This window comes from Nylanderia fulva, unplaced genomic scaffold (genome assembly GCF_048542155.1).
Source record: "Nylanderia fulva isolate GAGA-0341 unplaced genomic scaffold, ASM4854215v1 Scaffold32, whole genome shotgun sequence".
Classification (NCBI taxonomy): domain Eukaryota; kingdom Metazoa; phylum Arthropoda; class Insecta; order Hymenoptera; family Formicidae; genus Nylanderia; species Nylanderia fulva.
In genome coordinates this window covers 2436196-2462770 of record NW_028190390.1, presented here as the reverse complement: position 1 = coordinate 2462770, position 26575 = coordinate 2436196, and the positions used below count along the sequence as shown (strand labels likewise).

At 33.3% G+C, this 26575-nt stretch overlaps 1 protein-coding gene across 1 annotated transcript; it reads left to right on the top strand.

Annotated features, from left to right (window-relative positions):
• Positions 1-299: 299 nt before the first annotated feature.
• Positions 300-26096, top strand: ck (unconventional myosin-VIIa ck). The gene is made up of 27 exons (XM_029308405.2): positions 300-1071; positions 6911-6957; positions 13297-13410; positions 13943-14089; positions 14187-14371; positions 15597-15718; positions 15813-16069; positions 16196-16361; positions 16453-16583; positions 16803-17198; positions 17350-17730; positions 17813-17968; positions 18138-18731; positions 19091-19300; positions 19459-19833; positions 19938-20978; positions 21059-21303; positions 21381-21741; positions 22062-22180; positions 22268-22664; positions 22764-22946; positions 23258-23459; positions 23577-23705; positions 23803-23899; positions 24109-24206; positions 24298-24467; positions 24731-26096. Exons 2-27 carry the CDS (start codon positions 6940-6942, stop codon positions 24935-24937), a joined length of 6501 nt encoding a protein of 2166 aa, XP_029164238.1. The 5' UTR covers positions 300-1071; positions 6911-6939; the 3' UTR covers positions 24938-26096.
• The last annotated feature ends 479 nt before the right edge of the window (positions 26097-26575 follow it).

Sequence of the window (26575 nt, the reverse complement as noted above, 5' to 3'; positions counted from 1 at the left end):
ATTTTTTCATTAAGTACATTTTGAGTTATAAAGGTTCAAAGTCAATAATTTTTTGATAAAATGTAAACTATCTTGTAAAATATTCAGTTTTCGAAAATCATACCTTATGTTTTCTTCTACAATAAAAAATAAAATTTATTTGGCACTGGGTGGGATATTAAAATGGGACACCCTGTATATGTGTTGTGTAGTTAAATATTCTTAGGCCGTCAATAAGGCAGATCGCGGCCGATAATGCGCGCCGATCCGATTGCAACAGGTCACACACAGGTGTGCTGCCAGGTGAACAACGGTGGCGTAGTGGCATAAGCAATAAGCGCACATAAGTAGCTCGTTATCTAGCGGAGTGACCTGGCAGGCGGCAGGAAGCAACTGTGGTAGTAGTTGCTCGATCAATCACAGTTGGTTCTGGTATTGTTGTCCAGTGGTATATATCTCTTTACCGTCGCCGGACAAGAAGTATAAAGTATATACACGCACCACATTCGGTGGGGAAGCCCGAAGCGGTTCGAGACTCTTACCGCTACCTCCGCCTGGCTAGTCTCTCTTGGCACACCCGATCCGAGCCGAAGCTCACCGAGCGGGCGTATTAATGTGCTGGTTCACCGTCTATCTATCCTCCGGAAGAACGACGATGACGATCGCACTTGGTTGATACGGGATTCCGCATATCTTCACCACTTTAGTGAATCCCATTTCGTGCCTCATCTTGTGCCTTAGCTCTCCCTATTTCTATACTTATATTCCTATATTCACTTGGATTTCGGTCCCATCATCTTGCATTCGCTTGTTATTCCTTTCGTTCATTATTATCGTCATCATCATCATCATCATCATCATCATCATCATCATCATCATCATCATCATCATCATCATCATCATCATCATCATCATCATCATCATCATCATCGTCGTCGTCGTCATCGTGGAGCCGATAGGGACCGGACATGAGAAGTGAGTTGCCCGCCATACCGCGTCGGAAGTGTGGTGTTCCAGTGTATAGTGCTTTTTAATGGAGCGTGCCGCCGACATATAAGCCGCTCTCGTCGTGTTTCTCGTTACTCGCAACAGGTACGTTGTTGAAAAAGAAGAGTTCCGTTTCACAAATCGTCCCCTCTTCTCTACCCAACCCAGCCCTCTTTCCGCTGTTTCGGTTTTCCGATTGTGAGTTGGAGGACCGATCAGATTATTATATTCCCGGGAAACCATCAGGGTCAAACAGGTCGAAAACACGTATTCCATAGATGAACAAAGCGTTACAGTACGCGCGATAAGTGGAAAGTTCGATTCCTTTTTTACTTTGCCGGTCATCAGGCTTCGAGGAAAAAAGACCGGATGGGCTTTTGGGATTGTTTCGGAAGACTCTTGAATTTAAATGTTTTTTTTAACTATCTTTCGATCTCTCAATAGAATTTACTCTTGAAAAAGACTTGAAACACATTCTTATCTAACATCGCAATTATCGATATAGATAATCGAGATTCTCAGTCGTCAGTTTTAATACGAAGATTACGATTGGAAAACAGAGATTGGGGGAAACGAAATAAAAGAGAATTAGTAACAAACGATAAAAATATACTTTCCATTGCTATTGTCCGCGAATTGAATAGATCTATTTAGAATCAGATTTCGCTATAAAACGAAAGAATAACGAATCACTTATTGTTAGATTAAGATACGCGCGAATTTGTGCGGTAGGAGTTGTGATAATAGTAAGAGATAAATGTACAATTATGGAGATAAAGTTATTGATAAATTACGAGTTTTGAAAAACATCAGTTTTACACATAGTTGAAAAAAGAGAAGGTTATCTTTTTTTTGGATGTTCGCAGTTTTTGTCATCTTGTACTTTTGGTAACTAAACCTTTAATTAAAATTCTATTAAAGCAAACGCTATCTGATTCAACTAAAGAATGTAGTATATTGTTAATATTTTACCCCTACAAAGTTTAGTTTGTGAGAAATTCTTTCTTCTCAATCATTGATAACTTGAAAGTTATGGGTGCGTCGATATTTTCACTGAGGAAAAATCGTCCCCAAATTGACCAGAAAATTTGATGGTGTGCTCCGAATGTTTGTTTAATTACACTCTGTATATATATCATAATTTTTTGCATGTTCTCGATTTTTGCCATCTTGTACCTTTGTAACTAAACCTTTAATTAAAATTCTATTAAAGTAAACTCCTAAAATCTAAAATCAACTGAAGAATGTAGTTTTGTTATTTTACCTCTGCAGAGTTTATAGTTGGTAAAAAACCCTTTCTTTTCAATCATTGATAATTTGAAAAATAGTGTCTCGACATTTTCGCTGAGGAAAAATCGTCTCCAAATTGGCCAGAGAATTTGATGGTGTGCTCCGTATAATATTATTGATAGTAATTTTGGAAATACGGCTTCTGGCGAACATTGTATGTCATGCGTATGTGTGAGTTTCCTTGTAGGGGATGAATAAGAATTAGAAGCACACATAAGTTGTAGGCTTTCTCGGTGCTAAACGCACGCCTCGTTCGATCACCCATTAAAGTCTCCTGCTCGCGCGCATGGCGCTACGCCACTGACCGCTCTCTGCGGATATTTTCAAAGTCAATGACTGCGACTGCTCACGCCTGTCTGTGCCTCAAATTCTCATGGCGATGAGATACGAATAGCTACGCACCTGTTTATGTAAAATAAAAGTACGGATTTTTAATTCAGAGAGTGACTCCATATAACATCTTTACAACTCAATTGTTGTTCTCGAATTAACACGTCAATAATTTTATATCCGAAATTTTTTAATTAATAAATACAAGAAATACATGTCTATAGAAGTTTTTCTAAGGCTTTCTTGTTGTATGTTAACAAACTCAACAAAATACCAGGGAGGAATAAAATCAAAATGCAATTTTATTTAATTTCAAATGATATATAGAATATTCGATCGCATAATGAAATTATGTTATTCAAATAAAAAAATCTTTTTGACTATATACATTTAATTAATAATTCAATAATTCAAATAATTAATAATTCGATATTTTTATTACATTAAATTATTTCAAACTTATATGAAAATTAAATAGATTAATTAAATAGACAGTTGCGTTTAATATCTCTAATTTTACTTCGATAGATCTTAAACGATTTTCATGTTTTTAAGAATTTTTAAATTTAAATTTATTAGCAGATCTATTATATCATATAAATTCTTTTATGTCAAGTCTAATACATTCAATTTTTCCGCTAAAAGCAAACTGTTGATGTTGAAACTATCCAAATAACATACAATGCACATATTCGCTTCGATCTACGAGTATAATACATCTATAGTTATTTTTTATCTTTTCGTTCATTGTTCTAACTTTTGTTATGGCATTAAATGCAAACAATATATTTCGATGTCTAGAGAGAAAGAGTGGAATTAAATTCTATAGAATCTGTTCAAATATCAAAGAATGGATTAATATCCTATCTTATATATACATGGTGTCCCAGACCTACCGTAAAACCTGTTAATGACAGATTCCTGAGATCATTTAGAAACAATTTTTCCTCAATGAAAATGTCAAGGCACTAATAATTTTCAACAAGCAATTGAAAAAGGATTTTTGCAAATTAAGCCTTGTGATAATAAAATATTAACAAAATCAAATTCTTCACTTAATTTCAGGTAGTGTTTACCAATAGAATTTTAATTTAAGATTTAGTTACAAAGATACATAATGGCAAAAATTAGAAACATGCAAAAAAAGATGGTCTCTGTTCGCTGAGAAAAAATTGTCTTCATATCATTCCAGGAATCTGTCATTAATAGATTTTATGATAGATCTAGAACACTCTGTATAAGAATGGATTATGAATACGAGCCACATAAATATTATAATTGTTACAGCCCACGGGCATGCGTTTGTTTGTGTGAGAGAGTAATGTGTAATTATATATATATATATATATATATATATGTATGTATGTATTTGTTGTAAAAAGAAGCTTAAATTATTATATAATTCATATATAAAAGCATAAATTTTTATTTTAATTAAAATATATAAGAAACATTTTTTTAAACTTACGATTTATATGTGTATATTGCTAGATAAAAATTAATTTTTGATTTATATGAACTTGATAAAAATAATGTAATATTATTTACGCATTGCGCATTAACCTTCTTAATCCTTTGTAATCAAAACACACATCTAAAACGTTATATAGATATATCTTTTGATCGGAAACATTCTGAAGAACACGATACGATGATAAAGGATTATTCTGAAAAATTCATACATTTTCTGTGATTCAATTTCTTAATGTATTATTAAAAATATTTTTATTAAATATTTGTATGTATTATTAAAAAAATATCCTACATTTTTGGGACACCTTGTATACATACATAGAGTGTTCCACAATTCGCGATGTAATTTTAATAACATATTTCTAAATTCAAATAAGAACTTAAATCCGAAGAAGAAAATGTTTTTTATCGTTTATTATTGAAATAATTACGCGCACAATATTGAAATGATACGAGTCATATTTAAGTACAAATAATTAATATATTACATATGCATATAATAATAATTATATAAAAATACAATGTTAACATAAATATAAAATGTGTATAAAATAAATATAAAATGTTAAAATAAAATGTGTAACAAGTTGTTCAAATTATCATAAAATGTCACATGCAATATAAAAATATTTTTCTCAATATTATCGAATATTATGTTTTTCAACATAAAGATAAATCGATGTTATAATTCAGGAATGTTCAATAAAATATACATATATACATATATGGAGCATTCCATGTCAAGTAAGCCACCTTTATTGCAAAAAGATGAATCTTTTTTATTTTTAACAGCTAAATCTTATCCTTAACATTCCTACACTAAAACATTGTTACGGAATGTTATCTTTTATGGTTTAAAAATTTATCTTATTTTATCTCGATATATCAGATGTGTACTTTAACCCTATTAAGAGAAAGAACGAAGAATTTGGAACTTTACACGTATAAATTGCAATATAATTTAAAGGATTTTTAGTCACTAATATATATCAAATCCAAATTCAGATTTTCAAAATTTAAAATGGCATTTTGTGCGATTTTAGTTCCGCCATGTTTAGCAAAAAATGTTGTTTACAAAAGTTGTGGGATTTAGATGGGGACATTTGATGGCTTTGATCTTGACTATAGAATTAAAAGGGGTCATTTCAAGATCTTAATTTTTTGAATAGAACCTATAATTTTTTATATATAAATTGATTCCTTATAATATTTTTGCATAAAAAGTTATAAAGATAGGATGACCAAAAAATGAATAGGGTTGAGATATGTTATAGTTTAGTTTGATATAATTTTACATAAACTATAAAATATCTCGTAACACATATTTATTTTCTGGTGCTTTTACTTCAATACTTTTATGTAAAATAATGAGAAAAATCAGTTCGTGTAAAATAGAATTTTTATCAGGAACTGTAGAACTATGAAAAGTGCTACTAGAACTCTTATAGTATTTTTTTGAAATTTGTCGTGTCAATTTCACAGACGCTAATATATATTATAGTTACTTGTATTAAAAAAATATGATTAAGTCAACAAAAATAAAACAACAAACTATTTCGACATTATTACACAATTATTATTATAATTATTTTAATAATAAAAGTGGTAAGAGAACAAGAATTATACTTCTAATCTGATTTATTATTAATTTTGAATATTTCTTAATGAAAAAATAACATCTAATATCTTAGTTTTTTTGGGCTTAAGAAACTTTCATTAAAATTATGATCGCTACACCATAAAACGTTTTTTCTCCTCCTGATTACGAATATGTCATGGTTCGACGATCGTGCATTCGAACACAATGTTAAACGGTTGAGGGACGGGTGAGAGATTGATCCCCCGAGAAGATTCTCGGATCTCGGATCGAAGCCGTGTGGTTCGGCATCGTGTAAACTACCTAACCTACTTTTACGAACAGGTTTGCGCTGCTATCACAGTAACGGTGATTCGCCAGACGTCACCGATATGTCTGTATAGGGATGTTTTTTCTCGAAATAGATGCAAGCGACACGCACGTAGTACCGTCAAATCTTGGAATTATGCGAGTTCAGGGGGTCGATTGTGTAACTTTTTCTAAAGTGAAAACGTGAAAAGTGAAAAATTTCCACCAATCACGCATTGATTTTAAAATAAAATCGATGTGTGATTGGAAGAAATTTTTCACTTTTCACATTTTTACTTTAGAAAAAATTACACAATCGACCCCCAGGTGCTTCTAATTTCCTCTAATAGTTTCGACGAATTCTTACAAACTTACCAATCTCCTCGTCACGTTTCTTTCGAAACTTTATATACAGGGTGCATAAAAAGTCCCAGAAACCCTGAATATTTCGAAAACTAACCATTTTAGAAAAAAATATTTTCAATGAAAGTTGTAGGGCTCAAAATAAGGAATTTGATGGAGAGCTCGACTTTGACCTAGGGGTCAAATTTAGATGTCATTTCAACTTAATTTTTTAAACGAAACCTCATACTTTTTATTACATATTCTTGTAGCTTATCTCGAGAGTTTTTCTAAACACTATAATAAAATATTTTTTCATTGAGTATTTTTCGAGTTATAAAGGTTTGAAGTTAACAGTTTTTTGACATAAAATATAAAATATCTTGTAAAATGTAAAATATTAATTTTTTTACCATCTTATTTCAATACTTTTATGCATAAAAAAATGAAAGAAATCAATCGGTATAACGAAAACACATAGTTGTTTGTAAGAAAAAGTATGTAGCTGCTAGTTGCAAATTACATACATTTTGATTTCTTATTAGCCAAAATTATAAAATTGCATCTTATTCATATGATTTAATATGATGTATTTAGTTATTTTATTATGTTTTTTTGTTCCAGGCGGAGTGTCGACATCCACGACTTAAGAGATGGTCATCGTCACACGGGTAGGTTTTTGTACAAACCTTTCTTGAGGGATAAAAAATTGTATTATTTAGCTATACCATAAATAAATTTTAGGTATCCTAATAACATTTTAGTTATGGTAATTAATATTTTAAGCTATAATTTGACAAAACAAATTCCTTTTATAGTTAAAATTATAGTCCAAATTATAGTTAAAAAATATGAGTATAGTTAAAATTTAAACAGTAAGATTTTAAAGTTTTTAAGATGAAATTGAAATGATAATTAAATTTCAGATGTAATTTAGGGACATCTAAAATTTTATTTTTTTTCCATAATTGATAATTGATCTATAATTATTAATATTATTCCTATTATATACATATTATTACGATAAGTAAATAAATGAGCATTTTTATCTAAAACAAATTCTTACTTAATAATTTTTGATAACATATTATAACAGTATATTTTCTCGGAATATCTATATAATTTACGTTCCGTAATCTATACTTTGTTGATCGTAACGGCAAGAATATTGCGAACAATTTCTCGCAAGTAAAAAGCGCTAGAAATTCGCGTGTAAATGCGTCGATCAATCGAATCTAAGCGAAGCTAAGGAAAAATCGAATAAAGCTGCAATCTCGCGCAGTTTTATCCATTTACCGCTTTCCTTGTCGTTCTCAAACACGGTCAGTAGGAATCTGTGACGAGTGAAAATAATCGAACGGGAGTCATCGTGTTCTCTCGTTGTAAATAATGATGTAGCGTACCGCTAAATAATGCTCACGTAGTCAGTTTCGACGGACAGCGCAGCGAATATGAACGCTGTGTTTTATCCTTTGTACGAATACAACTTATTCTTATTCTCTCAAATTATTCTTACATCCGCGACATTATACACGAAAAAAATGAACACTTTTCGAAATTATCAGATTTCATGCTTAAAGATATAAAAATTCTCCAAAATATACAGGGTGTTCCATTTTAATGTTCCATCTCAAATAACTTTTTTATTTTTAATTGTAGAAGAAAATGTTTTAAACAAAAGTTGTATGATTTCGGGGGGGGACATAAGATGATGCCATTAGTTTGACCTTGAATAATTGCTTGAAGGTCACGTAAAGGTCACCTTTAATTTCTTAAATGAAACCACTAAACCACCTATTTTTCATTGCATATTCTTGTAGCTTATCTCAAGAGTTTTCCAAAATTCTATAATAAAGTATTTTATTTTTGAGTTATAAAGATTCGAAGTTAACAATTTTTTGACAAAATGTAAAATATCTTGTAAAATATTCAATTTTCGGTAATCATATACTTTATGTTTCCCTCGAAACCATGCAACTTTTGTCTGAAACATTTTTTTCTACAATCAAAAATAAAGTTATTTGGAGTGGGACATTAAAATGGGACACCCTGTATATGAGTGTTCGATTTTTGATCGCATCGAAAAAGCTTAAATATACAATATTAAAGAAAGTATAGAATAATATTTAAACTTAAGGATTTTTTAGGTTATTGAATACGAATCCAATTCCAACATTGTTACATTCAAAATAATGAACTCAATATGGGCGAATTAATAAAAAATATTTTTTAAATTTTGACATCCGCCATATTGAATATATCAGTAATTTAAATAATCGAAATAAATAATTAATCATTAGTGATAAACTTCCATAGGGGAATTATATATCATATCGCTATCTCTCATTTTATTGCAGAAAAGAATTAAATTTAATTATTCATTTAATATCACAAAGTTGAATAAAATACATTGAAAAAATCGTGATACCTTCTTAAATAATTCTTATTTAAATTTTTTTCACATATCGCTAACGTAGACATAGATGAATCAGATTATCAAGATTTATCACATTTGACTTGTTTATTTAAATGCGTTATACATTTTTAAGTATTGAAGGATTCACTTTTGGTGTGGCTTTTACAGTGAATTTCCAAGTAGATTTTGAGAATATTTGAAAATGTGAAAGTATACTCTCTGAACTTAGTCACTGCAGTGAAGTTGGCAACCCACTTTCAAAAATCGATAGTATTATTAATGGTTCTATTTGCATCCACATTAGTTTTATAGTTCCTGATAGATTGCAATGAATTGCTAATTTCCCGTGATATCTCACTTTCTGAAAAATATTTAAATCATGATATTCTATAGTTATTCTACTAGTTCTATAATTACAGGTTACTGATACTGATAGGTTTCAGCAGTAATTCTGAAAAGAATTAAATATTGAATGTTAGTCAAAATAAGACTTCTCGGATTTTGAAATTTGATCTCATTATATAGAACAATGATATACATAGAGCAATGATACGAGGGTCACTATTTATATTTCGGGAATAGAAACAAAAACAAATAGTTAAGCTGCGAATATATTTTTATTGTTTTTCAAAGTACTCGCCACGATGATCGATACACTTTTGCATGCGCTTAAACCAATTTTCAAAGCATTTATTCCATTCCGAATGAGGTATCTCCAAAACATGATTTTTGAACGCTTCAATAGCTTCTTCGGGCGATGAAAATCGTTGACCACGCAGTTTATTCTTCACGGATGGGAACAAAAAGAAATCATTAGGTGCCAAATCAGGGCTGTACGGCGGATGACCCATCAATTCGATGTTTTGAGTGCTCAAATAGTCTCTTGTTTGAGCTGATGTGTGAGAGCTCGCATTGTCATGATAAAGAACAATCCGACGTCTCTTGTTTGTTTTCCTTATTTCACCGAAGATTTCTGGCAAACAGATGGTTGTGTACCACTCAGAATTTACTGTTCTACGATCCTCTAGAGGCACTGTTGCAATATGACCAGTTTTTCCGAAGAAACAAGTCACCATTTTCTTTGAAGTGCTTCGTGCGCGAACAACTTGTGTTGGATTTGGTTCATCTTGGAACACCCATACAAGTCGACTGCTGCTTACTTTCGGGCCCATACGAATATATCCATGATTCGTCACCTGTCACGATTTTATAAACGTCTTTTGAAGCACCGCGATTGTATTTCTTAAGCATTTCTTTGCACCAATCGACACGAGCCTTTTTTTGAGCGATTGTCAAATTATGTGGGATCCAACGCGAACATAACTTTTGCACAGCTAAGTGTTCATGTAAAATCGCATATATGCTGGTGGAACTAATGCTTAGGGATGCCTCAATCTCACAATAGGTTACATGACGATCTTACTTAATCATTTCGTGCACAGCATCGATGTTTTCTGGCACTACAGTCGATTTTGGACGACCTTCACGAAACTCGTCGGACAGCGAACTACGACCACGATTGAATTCACTATACCAGCGATACACAGTGGTTTTTGATGGAGCTTCATCGCCAAAAGTCAAATTAAGTTGATTGACGCACTCTTGTTGTGATAATCCACGTCGAAAGTCGTAAAAAATCATCGCACGAAAATGTTCACGATTCAGTTCCATTTTTTGCCGAGACGAAACTTTCAACTAAATATAAAATAAACAAATAGCGTCCGTATGACAAAATGTTCTGAGTACGTATATCGTCAAAAATGTCAAACTTTACGATGGAACCGTCAGATGAACTCACATGACATCAGTGTTGCCAATTCCCGAAATATAAATAGTGACCCTCGTATATGTATACTATAACTTATTTTGACTATTTTTAAAAAATATGTACATACATTTCCCCAAAACTATTCTGGCATTTTCTAAATGTCCCTAAATGTCCGACTTTTCTGCTTTTCCGTATATACCGAGAGATATTATTTAACATATAATAAGTATATTTTTAAAATATCTTCAGTATCTAGTATATATATATAATGTATTCCAGGAAACACAAATACATAAGTATTACATCGTAATATAACGGAATGTAACACGTAATATAATAAGCATATTATATGCAACATGCACGTCAGTTTTATAATTTTCCACATACATAAGTATAACATGTAACATAACATGTTATATCAAGTTATATCTTATATGATTCAAGGTAATTAAATAAATAACAAAATAATTGAATATATATATATATATATATATGTATATATATATATATATATATATATATATATATATTTAACTTCATATGAAATTCGAGATTTATTATTAATATATTTTATATATTATATATATATATATATATATATATATATATATATATATATTATATATATATTATATAATATTATTATATATATATATATATATATATATAGGAATTAAATTTCGATTTTTATTATTACATATAATTTCTCTATTTTTCTTACTTGTCAATCTTTTTTGTACTCTGTATATAAATATTATACAGAATATTCTAAAATTAGAGAAATTTTAAACTATTATAAAGGACAAAAATAAACGAATTTTTCTCAATAAACCCATGCAAATGAGCAATTTTGCCATCAGAGAATCAGAGATTAAATATTGTTTAATACGTGTAAAACCAGTAGAACATTTATTTAATTAACAATAACGATCTAAGAAATTGTGTGACATTGTTTGACATTGTTTAACAATTTTTAAATAAGATCGAAAATTATGTTCGAAATTGAAAAAGCATTTTAAAGCTTGAAGTTTGAACTTTAATGCAGAATTGATGGTTTTTAAACATTTTTTTTTGCTTTCCATTGTGTACTTTAAAAAAGAACATATTTTGTTCCTTAAAATTACGTATTTTTGACACTGCATGATAAAAAAATTTCTTTCGACAAATTCTATTAAAGTTTCATAAACTACATTTCACGTTATTTTTTAAATTTTCCTACGATTTTTGTACTTGTCTAAAAATTAATTTAAACCATCGTAAATAGAATAATGAGAAACCATCGTTCATCAATTCATGATTTTTAAACGCAAGTTTAAAAACCTTATTTAAATAAATGCCTTCCATTAATAAATTATGCATTACATATGAAATTTGAGCGCGATGTAATTCTCCTCTAATTTAATTATAAATACCAATAAGTAGTATAAAGGAAAAGCGAATCAATCTAACGATGGAGTTTAATAAGATCGGAAGCGAATATTCGGTATACAATACAATAAGAAAAAGCACATTGTGCAAATAATAATTATAAAATAACACTTTTTACTACGTTCACGCTGCGCATCGCGCCGAATGGTAAATACATACAGTTATTACAACGGTACATCATAACTCAATTTAGACTTGATACTCCTTGCGTTAATGCGAATTCCATACCTCGCGTTGATGATCGATTTTATTTTATTTTTTTTATTTTTATATATTCGCGCAAACGAGAATTTTTTTCTTTTTCATAAAAAAAATCCGTACTAGCCAACTTGTAAATTATTATTCAATTATGCGAATTACTTAAAATACTTAACGCGAGTTAACGTTCATTAAGACAGTCTTTAATATCGCATCCGCAAGTATAACGCTAACGCCACGTTTACTACTTTCGACAATTATTTAGGTTACATGTATGTACGTATGTCGTACGTATCTAACAGTAGCGTAGGCATACGTGGAAATTGTTTTATTGATTTATCTATCAATGAGAAAAATAATATAAACAGAAGCATATTGTTTTATAAATAATAAAAACAAAAGCATTTTTTTAAATAAATAAAAACAGAAGCATATTTTTTAATATAATATTAGTCAATTATAATATAATAATTAGAAATTACTTTGGTAAATTATATATAGAGAAGAATTGGAAACTTCTAAATGACAATTGAAGAAGCGAAGAAATGCATGTATTACCACATTAAATTATCATTTTATGGATACTTACTAACAATAAGAAATATAATAAAACATAAGCTTTTTTTTATGTAATTACTCATTCATAATGTAATAATTATAAATTATACTTTGGTAAATTATAGAGAACTAAAAACTTCCAAATGACAATTGAAGAAATAAAGAAATACGGACTCATGTATTATCACATTGAATTATCATGATCGTCATAATGTGTGATGACATTGTGAAATACTTTAATCCGTTTATTATCACACAATCGCATTGCTCTACATTAGAGATAGACGTTTTTTAATAAAATGGGCATACCTTTTTACGATCAGAAGAAAATGAAAACTTGCAAATGACAATTGTGAATGAAGAGAAACTCATGTATTATCGTATTGCATTATCATGATCATTCTAGGTGTGATAATGTATAATGATATTTAATCAGTTAATTATCATACAATATATAATTACTTCACACTAGAGATTATACGCTTTTAAATGTACAAATGCAATTTGTACATTGGAAGTTTTCTTGGTCGGAAGAGAAATGTATTTTTTCGAAAGTCACAAAATTTCCATCGAATCGTACAACGTCGCGTAAAATCCTGGCGAAGAAGAGAAAGGTGCATAAATATATTGAAATCTTTTCAGGGAGATTATATATGGATAGAACCAATTTCCGGAAGAGAATTTGACGTCGCGATCGGAGCGCGAGTTATTTCAGCAGAGGGTAGACGTATCCAAGTAAAGGACGACGATAATAAGGTATTATAAAATATATATTTTGTTATAAAAAATTATTGTCGTGTTATTTACTTTGGAAGAAATTCCGAGATATTTTATCTTATCGTTAATAAGTTTCGCAGAAAAATTTCTAAAATAGCATTTCATAAAGCTGAAGGTTACATACATAATACAAGCGGTTATAAAAATATCTTTTACAAACGAAGCAATAGTCTTTCAATATTAAGAGTTTTTTAATTAATTGGAATTGTATTTTACAAAAAAAATTCAAATTTGAGACATTATTATTGATATTTTTAATTAATCGCCCAAGTAGTACACTGACGTCATTGAACCTCAAAATGACGCTTGCTACCTGAGCGGATACTATACATATTTATTTGGGTTCTACTGAATTCGTCGACAGAAGACTTGTTGCAATAAAATAAAATCCGGAAAAATGTAAAGAATGTCTCACATTTTTCCTTAGATGCGTAATTGTTCTATTTTAACCCGATGAAGAGTGCTCTCAATTGTTCTATTTTAATTCACTGACGAGAAAATAACTCCGCAGGAACAATGGTTAACACCAGAGAGACGGATAAAGGCGATGCACGCCACCTCGGTACAAGGTGTAGAAGATATGATCAGTTTAGGAGACCTCCATGAAGCGGGCATTCTGCGAAATTTATTAATACGCTATAACGAGAATCTCATTTACGTAAGTGCCTCTTATTGTAATACCACGAGGACAATCAAGAACGACCGATCGAGCGGCAACTCACGCGCAAACACAATGTAACATAATAATTTTGCAGACGTACACAGGTTCCATCCTGGTCGCTGTCAATCCATATCAGATACTGCCTATTTATACCGCGGAGCAAATCAAACTCTACAAGGATCGTAAAATTGGGGAGCTGCCGCCTCATATATTCGCCATCGGCGATAATAGTTACGCGCACATGAATCGATATGGCCAGGATCAGTGCATAGTAATTAGGTACGAGAGTCCAGGTTTATGTACGCGCGATACTTCTTAAGCGGAAGTCAAGTCATCAGTCATTTATGATACTTTAAAATGACTGCTCGATGATCAATCATGTTTGAATGGCATTTTTTTAAATGAACGAAGTCTGTGTGCATGTGCGAAGAAGATCGATATCTAGACAGCACCATGTCCAAAATTGGTCCATAAAACATCATAAGAAATCTTATGATAAATTATAAAATAGATAAATTAAAGGTCGACCAAATCTTATGATATGATATCCCAAGACATCTTAAAAACATCTTAAAGGTGTCTTATGCACCAATTTTGGACATGGTATATTGTCTGGGTAATATTTCAAACATAATACATTGGTTAACAAAACAAAACTTTTGTTCAGTTGGCAAAGATGTTTGAGCGACTTTAGAATTGGCTCTATAACTTTCAAGTCTTATACTAACTCGAAAAGAGCTTAATAGAAAAATATTTTATTATAGTGTTTTGGAAACGTCTCTACTTCAACTACAAGAATATGTAATAAAAAATAGAGGTTCTTATTTAAGATTTTTATGTTGACCGTGCTTTTCAAGGTCATCCCAAAGTCAAATAGATATTATCATCTAATAATTTTTTTAAAGCTCTACTCCTTTTGTTTGAAACATTTTTTTGAAATCAATATTTTCTGAGATATTTTGCCGTTCCGGAACTTTGGCTCCTCCCTGTATATACTTTTTTATAATTTGAGATAGTTTTTATATTATTTGGGAATAGGCTGGAAATACACTCATTATTTAAAAAATTAGAGCCAATCTAAGAAAACTAATATTCGGAATCAGTGACACAAATTTAATCTAAATTAGATCTAATATAATTAACAATAAAATCAAAAATTTTACGTAAAATTATAAATAAAAAATGTTTCACGAATTTTTTAACACTGTATACATTTAATAATAGTTCTTTTAGCATATTTTTGCATGTAAATAAATGAACAAAAAATGTTAAAAAAATTACATATAATTTATGAAACATTTTTTATTTATAATTTTTTAATAAACAACGAGCGATGGCTAAAATTTTTTAGTGCTTACTTACTCAGGGTGGTGACCTTGATATATGGTATTAAGGTCAAGACGATTTGACCTCGATGTCCTATTCTATATTATTTATCTCTATTATTTACCTAATTCACATACAAATTTTTTTGTATTATTAATAAAGAAAAATTTTACTTTAGTGGCGAAAGTGGAGCCGGAAAAACCGAGAGCACAAAATTAATTCTGCAGTATTTAGCAGCGATCAGTGGAAAACATTCATGGATCGAACAGCAAATCTTGGAAGCTAATCCGATACTCGAAGGTGAAATTGCGATGCTAGAATAAACTCTTGCGTCTTTTGAATTGTAGACCGAGAATTAATTAATGAATGATCGTACGACATTTTGTTGTTGCAGCCTTTGGCAATGCAAAAACCGTGAGAAACGACAATTCTTCTCGTTTTGGCAAGTACATCGATATTCACTTCAACGAGCAAGGTGTAATAGAAGGAGCCAAGATAGAGCAATACCTTCTGGAAAAGTCACGAATCGTATCCCAAAGTTCAGACGAAAGAAATTATCACATATTCTATTGTATGTTAGCCGGTCTTTCGAGGGAAGAGAGGCAAAAGCTCGAACTGGAGGATGCATCTACGTACAAATATCTTATAGGGGTAAGTAAAATTAATAACAAAATAATTGTAAGCAGCTCGGACGGGCTTTATTAATTTTCCTAAAACTTTCCGCTCCTACCACTACAATTTTTTAACTTTGTATAAAATTGTTATTTCTGTTGTCAGGGTGGTGGCATTACTTGCGAAGGACGTGACGACGCGGCCGAATTCGCTGATATCAGATCAGCTATGAAGGTTCTACTATTCTCCGATACAGAAATATGGGAAGTACTCAAATTGCTTGCAGCTTTGTTACACATGGGCAATATAAAGTACAGAGCTACCGTCGTAGGTATGGAACTATTATATATAATTATATATAATTATTAAAATAAATGTCATTAAAACCAAGACAGAGGTTTAATTCTCCTCACAACTTCCAGATAACTTGGACGCTACGGAAATAACGGAACAAACGAATGTACATAGGGTGGCATATCTATTGGGAGTGCCTGGACAGTCTCTGATAGACGCACTCACTCGTAGAACTATATTTGCACACGGTGAGACAGTAGTAAGTATTTTTTTCATATAACCCAGATAGTACCAAGTCCAAAATTAGTGCACAAGACATCATAAAGAAATCTTTAAGAAATCTCATGATGTGATACCCCAAAGACATCTTAAAAACATCTTAAAGATGTCTTATACACCAATTTTGGACATGGTGCTGTCTGGGAAGCTTATGAGTAAACATTTAGAAGTCTTCTTTTACTCAAAACTGCTATTGCAGGTTTCCACGTTGTCGAGAGATCAATCGGTGGATATTAGAGATGCGTTTGTGAAAGGTATATACGGCCGATTATTTATACATATTGTAAAGAAAATTAACGAGGCCATATACAGGCCGAAGAACAACTCCCGTAGCGCTATAGGCGTATTGGATATCTTCGGCTTCGAGAATTTCAATCACAATAGCTTCGAGCAGTTTTGCATCAACTATGCCAACGAGAACCTGCAACAGTTCTTCGTTCAACATATATTCAAACTGGAACAGGAGGAGTACAATCATGAAGGGATAAATTGGCAGCATATTGAATTCGTCGACAACCAGGACGCTTTGGATTTAATAGCCATCAAGCAACTTAATATTATGGCGCTTATTGATGAAGAATCGAAATTTCCGAAAGTACGAATTATATAAACCTCAGATAAATTAATATAGTTGAAAATAATTAAAAAAGATTAAGCTCTCTTAATAATTGAAAATAAATCATTAAAGGCTGACAATATAATTATTTATTATTCATGATTTTAAAATATTTATCTTTTTTTTTCAGGGCACAGATCAGACCATGTTGGCGAAAATCCACAAAACTCACGGCAGTCATAGAAATTATTTGAAACCTAAATCTGACATCAACACGTCTTTCGGCCTGAATCATTTTGCGGGAGTCGTGTTTTACGACACGAGGAGCTTCCTAGAGAAAAATAGGGATACATTCAGCGCGGACTTGTTGCAACTTATTCACATATCGTCGAATAAGTTTCTTCAAGCTTGCTTCATCGAAGACATCGGGATGGGATCGGAAACTAGGAAGAGAGCGCCTACATTATCGACGCAATTCAAAAAATCACTGGATTCTCTTATGAAGACCCTATGCAGCTGCCAGCCTTTCTTCATAAGGTGCATTAAGCCGAACGAATACAAAAAACCGATGGTAAATTCTTGCGCAATATTTTTTTTCTACTTAATTCGTTATATCATAATTGTGTCATGACGAACCTATGATTTGATCTCAGATGTTCGATCGAGGTCTTTGCTGTCGACAATTAAGATACTCCGGCATGATGGAGACCATCAGGATACGTCGAGCCGGTTACCCTATTCGCCATTCTTTTCACGAGTTCGTGGAAAGATATCGATTTCTTATCTCGGGTATTCCACCCGCACACAAGGTAAACAACTTATCTAAAAATTATTTAACATTAATTTACTTTTTAAAAATTAAATTTTTAATAAAAATTTTTTTATTTTTTATAAATATATAATAAAATCAGCAGATCAAAATACCCTTAATCATTCTTTTTTTAAATTTCTTACATAAAAAAAAATTGTCAACTTTAGGTGGATTGTCGGGCGGCGACTTCAAAAATCTGCCATGCAGTGTTGGGTCGATCGGATTATCAGCTTGGGCACACCAAGGTCTTCCTCAAGGATGCTCATGACCTGTTCCTCGAGCAGGAGCGCGATCGCGTGTTGACGCGGAAGATCCTGATACTGCAGCGTAACATTCGCGGCTGGGTCTACAGAAGACGGTTCCTGAAAATGAGGACGGCGGCGATGATCGTGCAAAAGTATTGGCGCGGCTACGCTCAACGTCAACGATACAAACGCATGCGAATCGGTTACATGCGGCTGCAGGCGCTCATCAGGTCGCGCGTGCTGTCGCACAGATTCAGGCACTTGAGGGGACACATCGTCGCGCTTCAAGCGCGAGCCCGGGGCCACCTAGTGCGGAGGATGTATCAGAAGAAGTTGTGGGCTATAGTGAAGATACAGGCGCACGTGAGAAGACTAATCGCGCAGAGACGGTACAAGAAGATCAAATACGAGTATAGATTACACGTGGAGGCGCTGCGATTGCGAAAGAAGGAGGAACGCGAATTGAAGGATCAGGGTAACAAGCGAGCCAAGGAGATCGCGGAACAAAATTACAGGGTAAAATAAACGCATCATCCTACAGTTATGGGAAGAAATTGAATTTTCTGCTTCCTTTAGCCGTAGAAAGTTAAAAAAGGCTTTCTCTGATATATTAAATCTTAAGATAGTAAAAAAATGATCAATCTTTGCTTTGCTGTTTATTGTTACAGCACGAGTTCAAGATCAATTTATTCTCGTATTATATGTATATGTGGATACCTATACAAAAAGATAGCGTAAAAACTAGCAAAAGATCTAGTATTTACGAAAACATTAATTATGTTGAGACTTTGACCACTTAAGTTTTTTTAACGAGTCACGATCACAATTCACGTAATCATTATGAATTTTCTAACTTTGCACGTACAAATTTTCAGGAACGCATGCAAGAGCTAGAGCGGAAAGAGATTGAAATGGAGCTCGAAGACAGACGACGAATGGAGATTAAGAAAAATTTGATCAACGACGCAGCCAAGAAACAAGACGAACCGGTTGATGATAGTAAACTAGTCGAGGCCATGTTTGACTTCTTGCCAGACTCCAGCAGCGAGGCTCCGACTCCCGCGAGAGAAACGTCTGTATTTAACGTAAGTTGTAATGTTTTTATAAGTTTATAAATTGATTACAGGTAATAATTGATAAGGATTGGAAATAGAGTAAATAAAAAATAATCGGTTTGATCTATCTCATATCCAAAGTTTGATCCAATAATCAAAATTTACTACAAGGAATTACTTTGTTATAGGATCTTCCTGCACCGAAAGCAGATCAGCAGGAGATAATCAGCCCGATTCAGATGACCTCGGAGGACGAGGAGGATCTATCTGAATTTAAGTTCCAAAAATTCGCGGCCACATATTTTCAGGGCAATATCACGCACCAGTACTCGAGAAAGCCGCTTAAACATCCGTTATTACCGTTACACACGCAAGGTGACCAATTGGCCGCTCAGGCTCTGTGGATAACTATACTTCGATTTACGGGCGATTTACCCGAGCCGCGATTTCACACTATGGACAGAGATACAACCTCAGTAATGTCGAAGGTGACGGCAACGCTCGGACGGAATTTTATAAGGAGCAAAGAGTTTCAGGAGGCTCAGATGATGGGTATGGACCCTGTACGTATACGTGAAAGTCTCTTCCTTTAATAATCAATATTAGGTTTACATTAAGACTATATTGAAAATCCCTATACTTATAATTATCTCTACATCTTTCACAGGAAACGTTCCTCAAACAAAAACCGCGCTCCATCAGGCACAAACTTGTATCGCTAACATTGAAGCGAAAGAACAAGTTGGGTGAGGATGTGCGAAGAAGATTGCAAGAGGATGAATATACCGCCGACAGCTATCAATCCTGGTTAGAAGCCAGACCTACGTCGAACCTCGAAAAGCTGCACTTCATCATCGGTCATGGTATATTGCGTGCCGAATTGCGGGACGAAATATATTGCCAGATCTGCAAACAACTGACCAACAATCCCTCCAAATCGTCACACGCACGAGGCTGGATTTTGCTGTCCCTCTGCGTTGGTTGTTTCGCGCCTTCGGAGAAATTTGTCAATTACTTGCGAGCTTTTATCAGAGAGGGACCGCCCGGTTACGCGCCCTACTGCGAGGATAGATTGAAGAGAACCTTTAACAACGGTACGCGCAATCAGCCACCGAGCTGGCTGGAACTTCAAGCTACAAAGTCGAAGAAACCTATCATGTTGCCCATCACTTTCATGGATGGTAACACAAAGACGCTGCTGGCCGATTCGGCCACCACTGCCAGGGAATTGTGCAACCAACTCTCCGATAAGATCTCGTTAAGGGATCAGTTCGGCTTTTCCCTGTACATCGCCCTGTTCGACAAGGTGTCGTCCTTGGGCAGCGGCGGCGATCACGTGATGGACGCGATTTCTCAGTGTGAGCAGTACGCGAAAGAGCAGGGTGCTCAGGAACGAAACGCTCCCTGGAGATTGTTCTTCAGGAAGGAAATTTTCGCGCCTTGGCACGAGCCGACCGAGGATCAAGTGGCCACGAATCTGATTTATCAGCAAGTGGTGCGCGGCGTCAAGTTCGGCGAATATCGCTGCGACAAAGAGGAGGATTTGGCAATGATCGCGGCGCAGCAATATTACATAGAGTATCACACCGATATGAACGTCGACCGATTGTACACCCTTCTGCCCAATTACATACCGGACTACTGTCTAACGGGAATTGACAAAGCGATCGATCGATGGGGGCACCTCGTCTTGCAGGCGTACAAGAAGGTAAGGTCTTAAATTTTCAAATACTAATAATGGATAGACATGTCATACCCATTAATCTGTCGATATTTTTGACATTTCAGAGTTATTATTTGAAGGAGAAAGTACCAACGTTACGCGTTAAAGAGGACATAGTCAGCTACGCGAAGTTCAAGTGGCCTTTGTTGTTTTCTCGTTTTTACGAAGCTTATAGAAACTCTGGACCGAATCTACCGAAGAACGACGTTATCATAGCCGTCAACTGGACCGGAGTATATGTCGTCGATGATCAGGAGCAGGTGCTCCTGGAGTTATCTTTCCCTGAAATTACCACCGTATCTAGTCAAAAGTATATAATCGCGTAATACGGCTAAAAATTGAATTGAATCATAAAACACACTCTAAACTTGATTGATATTTTCGCAGAACAAACAAGATGTTTACACAAACATTCAGTTTGTCAACGGTACGAGGAGAAGAGTTCACATTTCAAAGTCCAAACGCGGAAGACATTCGCGATTTAGTGGTGTATTTCCTGGAAGGACTGAAGAAGCGCAGCAAGTTCGTCATAGCTCTGCAGGATTACAAACCGCCGAGTGAGGCCTCGTCGTTCCTGAACTTTCAAAAAGGCGACCTCATCGTTCTTGAAGATGAGAGCACCGGCGAGACGGTACTCAATTCAGGCTGGTGTATCGGGGCCTGTGAGAGGACCGGTGAAAAGGGTGACTTTCCAGCTGAAACGGTCTACGTGTTACCTTCCTTAACAAAACCACCCAATGATATATTGGTAAGTTGACGTATGGATAATTTGTATTATACATAAAAATTGATTTTTAATAGTAGGCGTACTAAGGCCTAAGTTTTCCGTTGTAGCCACGCGCTAATTGGCAAACTTTAACAATTTATAGCGTCAAAAATAAAGCTCAGATTAAAAAATGGATCAGGACTTTTCGATTTAGTTTGTCGTCTTGCACCAGATGGTGGCCGTCGTATACCTTTGTTTATAGTGTTATACCCTGTAATATTTTATATACTTTTATTCTTTCTATCTCTAATTTTCTTCTGCTGCAAAATTCTTCGCTTCTAATTTGATTTCATAATTTGCAGGCTTTATTCAGCATTGAAGGCACGGAAAATACCCGCAGACTCTATCCGCAGCAGATAAACGGCGTGGATTCGCGCGACAAGCCTCACACTCTTCTAGAATACGCAATTGATCATTTCCGGTAAATGAAAATATTACAAAACACTATTACGCATCTTGTATTCTCGAATAAGACCTAATAATAGATTTTTAATTGTTTTTAACTTAGAACACCACCAAAGAGAACGATGTCCAAGACGCTGACTTTGACATCCGCGCGACGTGGTCACACGGACGAGTTATGGCATCACTCCAGAGAACCGTTGAAGCAACCGCTTCTGAAGAAACTCGTCTCCAAGGAAGAACTGACTGAAGAGGCATGCTTTGCTTTCAATGCCATTTTGAAATATATGGGGGATCTGCCGACAAAACGGCCACGTATTGGCAACGAATACACAGATCTGATCTTCGATGGACCGTTGAAGAATGAGATTTTACGAGATGAAATTTACTGCCAGATCATGAAGCAGCTCACCGATAATCGCAACAGATTGAGCGAAGAGCGAGGGTGGGAATTAATGTGGCTCGCCACTGGACTGTTTATTTGCAGTCAAAGCCTTATGAAGGTACAATACATATGCAGCTATATCGCTTAAATTTCTCCATAGAGAGTCGTCAATAACCTGTTTGATGAAAATTCAATAATATTCTTATTTCTATTTCAGGAATTAACTTTGTTTCTACGTACAAGACGCCATCCTATATCTCAAGACTCTTTACAAAGACTGCAGAAAACTTTGCGCAATGGTCAACGGAAATATCCGCCGCATCAAGTGGAAGTGGAAGCTATTCAGCACAAAACCACGCAAATATTTCACAAGGTCTACTTTCCAGACGATACGGATGAGGCACGTATTATCTTATTATTTGATCTTATCTAAACTTGAAAAATGTAAGTAATCTTAAGACTCTAAAGCATGTTTTATCTATAGATACGCGAAGTTGGATTCAATTATCAATCTGTTTATTGCCTATACAGATTGAAAAATCCTTTTCTACAATCAAAGTATTAATATTAACAAACAGGTGAATGAAAAGGATTTTTCAATCTGTATAGCCAATAAAAAGATTCATGGTCAAAACCGACTTCGCGTTTCGATAAAACAATGCTTTAGCATCGCCTTAACACAATTTTTTGACATTATACTTTTATTTATAGGCGTTCGAGGTTGACTCGTCTACTAGAGCGAAAGACTTTTGCCAAAACATCGCGCAGAGACTCAACCTGCGATCAGCGGAAGGTTTTAGCTTGTTTGTTAAGATTGCCGACAAAGTCATTTCTGTCCCAGAAGGAGATTTCTTCTTTGACTTTGTACGACATTTGACTGACTGGATCAGAAAAGCCAGACCATCGCGAGATGGTATGCATCTTTATAACTTTTAATACAAATTGTTAATATTTTTATATACGTATATACATATCTTTTTTTGCATGTATGTTGTATATTTTTTTATATTAATTAATTGACTATCCAAAGGAGTTATGCCACAATTCACATATCAAGTCTTCTTTATGAAGAAGCTTTGGACAAATACAGTTCCCGGTAAAGATAGAAATGCCGATTTAATTTTCCACTTCCATCAAGAACTTCCCAAGTTGCTAAGAGGTAAAGCAAAATAATCTGATATTCAATTGTACATCGCAACGCGCGTTATTATAAAATTATAAATTATATTTCGCATTTTTGTTGCTAAATGTTATAGGCTATCATAAATGTATGAAGGAAGAAGCCTCGAGATTAGCAGCTTTGGTGTACAGAGTACGATTCGGCGAAAGTAAACAAGAATTACAAGCAATCCCGTAAGTATTTTTCGATGTTAAATTATTGCATAGGGTCTGTTCTTTTAAGCTGAACTGGCTGTACTAGTTCAAATGAGTTTATTTCTTTCCTTCCAATGTGGAATAAAAAAGATATAAACTCTGAATCAGTGCAGTAAGTTTAGATGAAAATAGATCTAAAATTTCTGAAAAAAAACATAAAAGAAAAATATCGACTATTTTAATTTCAGGCAAATGTTAAGAGAACTCGTACCAGGTGATTTGATCAAGATACAGAGTTTTAACGATTGGAAGAGATCGATAATCGCTGCTTATAATCAAGATGCTGGTAAGTAAAAAGTTCAAGGATAACTTAAGGATAGAGGCTCTGCTAAACAATGTAAAAAGGACTAGATTTAAGACTTTTCTTTATTATATAGGCATGAGTCCGGAGGATGCAAAAATCACATTCTTAAAAATCGTTTATCGATGGCCAACGTTCGGTTCTGCGTTTTTCGAAGTGAAACAAAGCACGGAACCAAACTATCCTGAATTACTATTAATCGCCATCAACAAACACGGTGTTAGTCTAATACATCCTCAATCAAAGGTAATAAAAATAACTTCTTCCCCGTTCTCTCTCTTTCTCTCCCCTTTTTCCTTCTTTTTCATTAAATGTCAAAATGACACTATTTTGACGTTGAACAATATGTCATTAAATGTCAAAATAGCGTCATTTTAAAGTCGAACGACGTCATTAAATGTCAAAATGATGTTATTGACGTTTATGATGTCAGTTTGTTACTTGAGGATCTATTTTTATTTTGTAGCAATTTGACTATAGAGATAATTCTATTATCATAATATTTCTAGGACATATTGATTACACATCCCTTTACGAGAATCTCCAATTGGTCGTCCGGGAACACCTACTTCCACATGACGATAGGAAACCTCGTGCGAGGTTCGAAACTCTTATGCGAAACCTCGCTGGGTTATAAAATGGACGATCTTTTGACTTCCTACATTTCGCTAATGCTCACGAACATGAACAAGCAACGCACGATACGAATCAAATAAATATGAAAGTAATTTCGGTAATATTTTGCGTTCCTCGATCATTTTTAGATTTATTTTTTTTACAAGCATATTTTATCATCAATTAACACACACAGAACTATCCAATATTGTCTCATCAATTTTACTTCCATCTGATTAAACACGAGAAATTATTTAAATTTATCTCTTTCACGTATTTATAAGATATTCGTTATTGTTCATGTTACATTATCATATATACAACGTAAACATTCTTTATGCAAGTATCATTTATATATTATGCTATATAATTTATATAAAATATATAGAAATCATGATTATATTTACCTGTCAATTTCACGAAAGAAAATTTAAATATTATATAATTTGTAATAAAAGAAATATACAAACTATGTATGTACACAAGTTGTGTTAGTCGAACAATTTGTACATGATTTACTTACAGTTAAAAACATAATAGTTTTTGTATAAAATATTATATTTCTATATATATTTTAATTATTATTAGTGAACCTTGTGTTCAAACTCATATTATTTTAAAGCACTTTCGTGCGCGTTAAGGTTCCTGGATCTTCGTCACGGCCACGTTGAATCGTGACGTCAGAGATGAAAAAGCACACGCTGAAAATTCTTAGATGCCATTTTTAAATGAAAAAATATTTCAGATGATTTTAGCACACTTTTAAAATACATCGAAAACTATTCTTTTCCCTTGATAATCTGAGAATTTTTAGCGTGCGTTTTCTCGCTTCTGACGTCACAATTCCAATATGATCGGTGAATAACCAAGAATCTTAATATAATACGGGCATAAATAGCGGTTATAAGTATATGATTTTTATTTAAGAATAATGCAATAAAAAAAATTTGTAATAACTGTGCGCATCTATATAGGATAATGAAAATAATCAGAATATATACTGGAAATCTGGAAATATTGGAAAACTGTCCGAATATATACGAATTCGTAAATAACGTGGATCAAATTTTCAGAAATTCACAAATTTATAGAGAATATATAAATATAACAAACTGATGCGGTTTATAATATAATAAATATCTCAAATATATCGCTTTGTCTATATACGGAGTATTTTTTTTCGAAACAAAGAAGCCTCATATAAGAATGTAATTAATTCGCTTTTATAATTGCGAATAAAAAACGACTATGTTCTCTGCACGCAAAGTGCAAACGTTAATCGTGGGTAAATTCCCATGGAATGTATACCACTGTTCCCCCTTTCCAACACGGATCTCTTTGCGAACAGATTCCCAAGCGATGCTATCTATTTCCTCTTGGAGATGACGATGTTTTGATTATCTCTTGTAAAAAAAAAAAAAAGAAAAAAAAAGAAAAGGATGCGAGCGTTAATGATTGAAAGCATCGCATCAAAGAAATCGTAAATTATTCGCTTAAAAGAAATCGTCAATTCTTTTTCAACACATTACTTATTTATTATATGTGTATATTTATTTGCTAAAGAATTGTTTAACAATACGATATTATCAAAATAAAAAATATAGATATTTTGACTCGATTCTTACTCGCTATAAACTTTTGCTAAAATTAATTCCTAATTATTCATCGAATAATCTATGATTTACAAGTTTATTGATTTTTATTTTATATATTATAGATTTTTCACGTTTCAGATCTGG

Coding starts and splice junctions, on each gene's coding strand:
- ck (XM_029308405.2), top strand. Junction 15,719..15,812: donor AGCTAATCCGATACTCGAAG/GTGAAATTGCGA, acceptor TTGTTGTTGCAG/CCTTTGGCAATGCAAAAACC. Junction 22,181..22,267: donor TACGCAATTGATCATTTCCG/GTAAATGAAAAT, acceptor TTTTTAACTTAG/AACACCACCAAAGAGAACGA.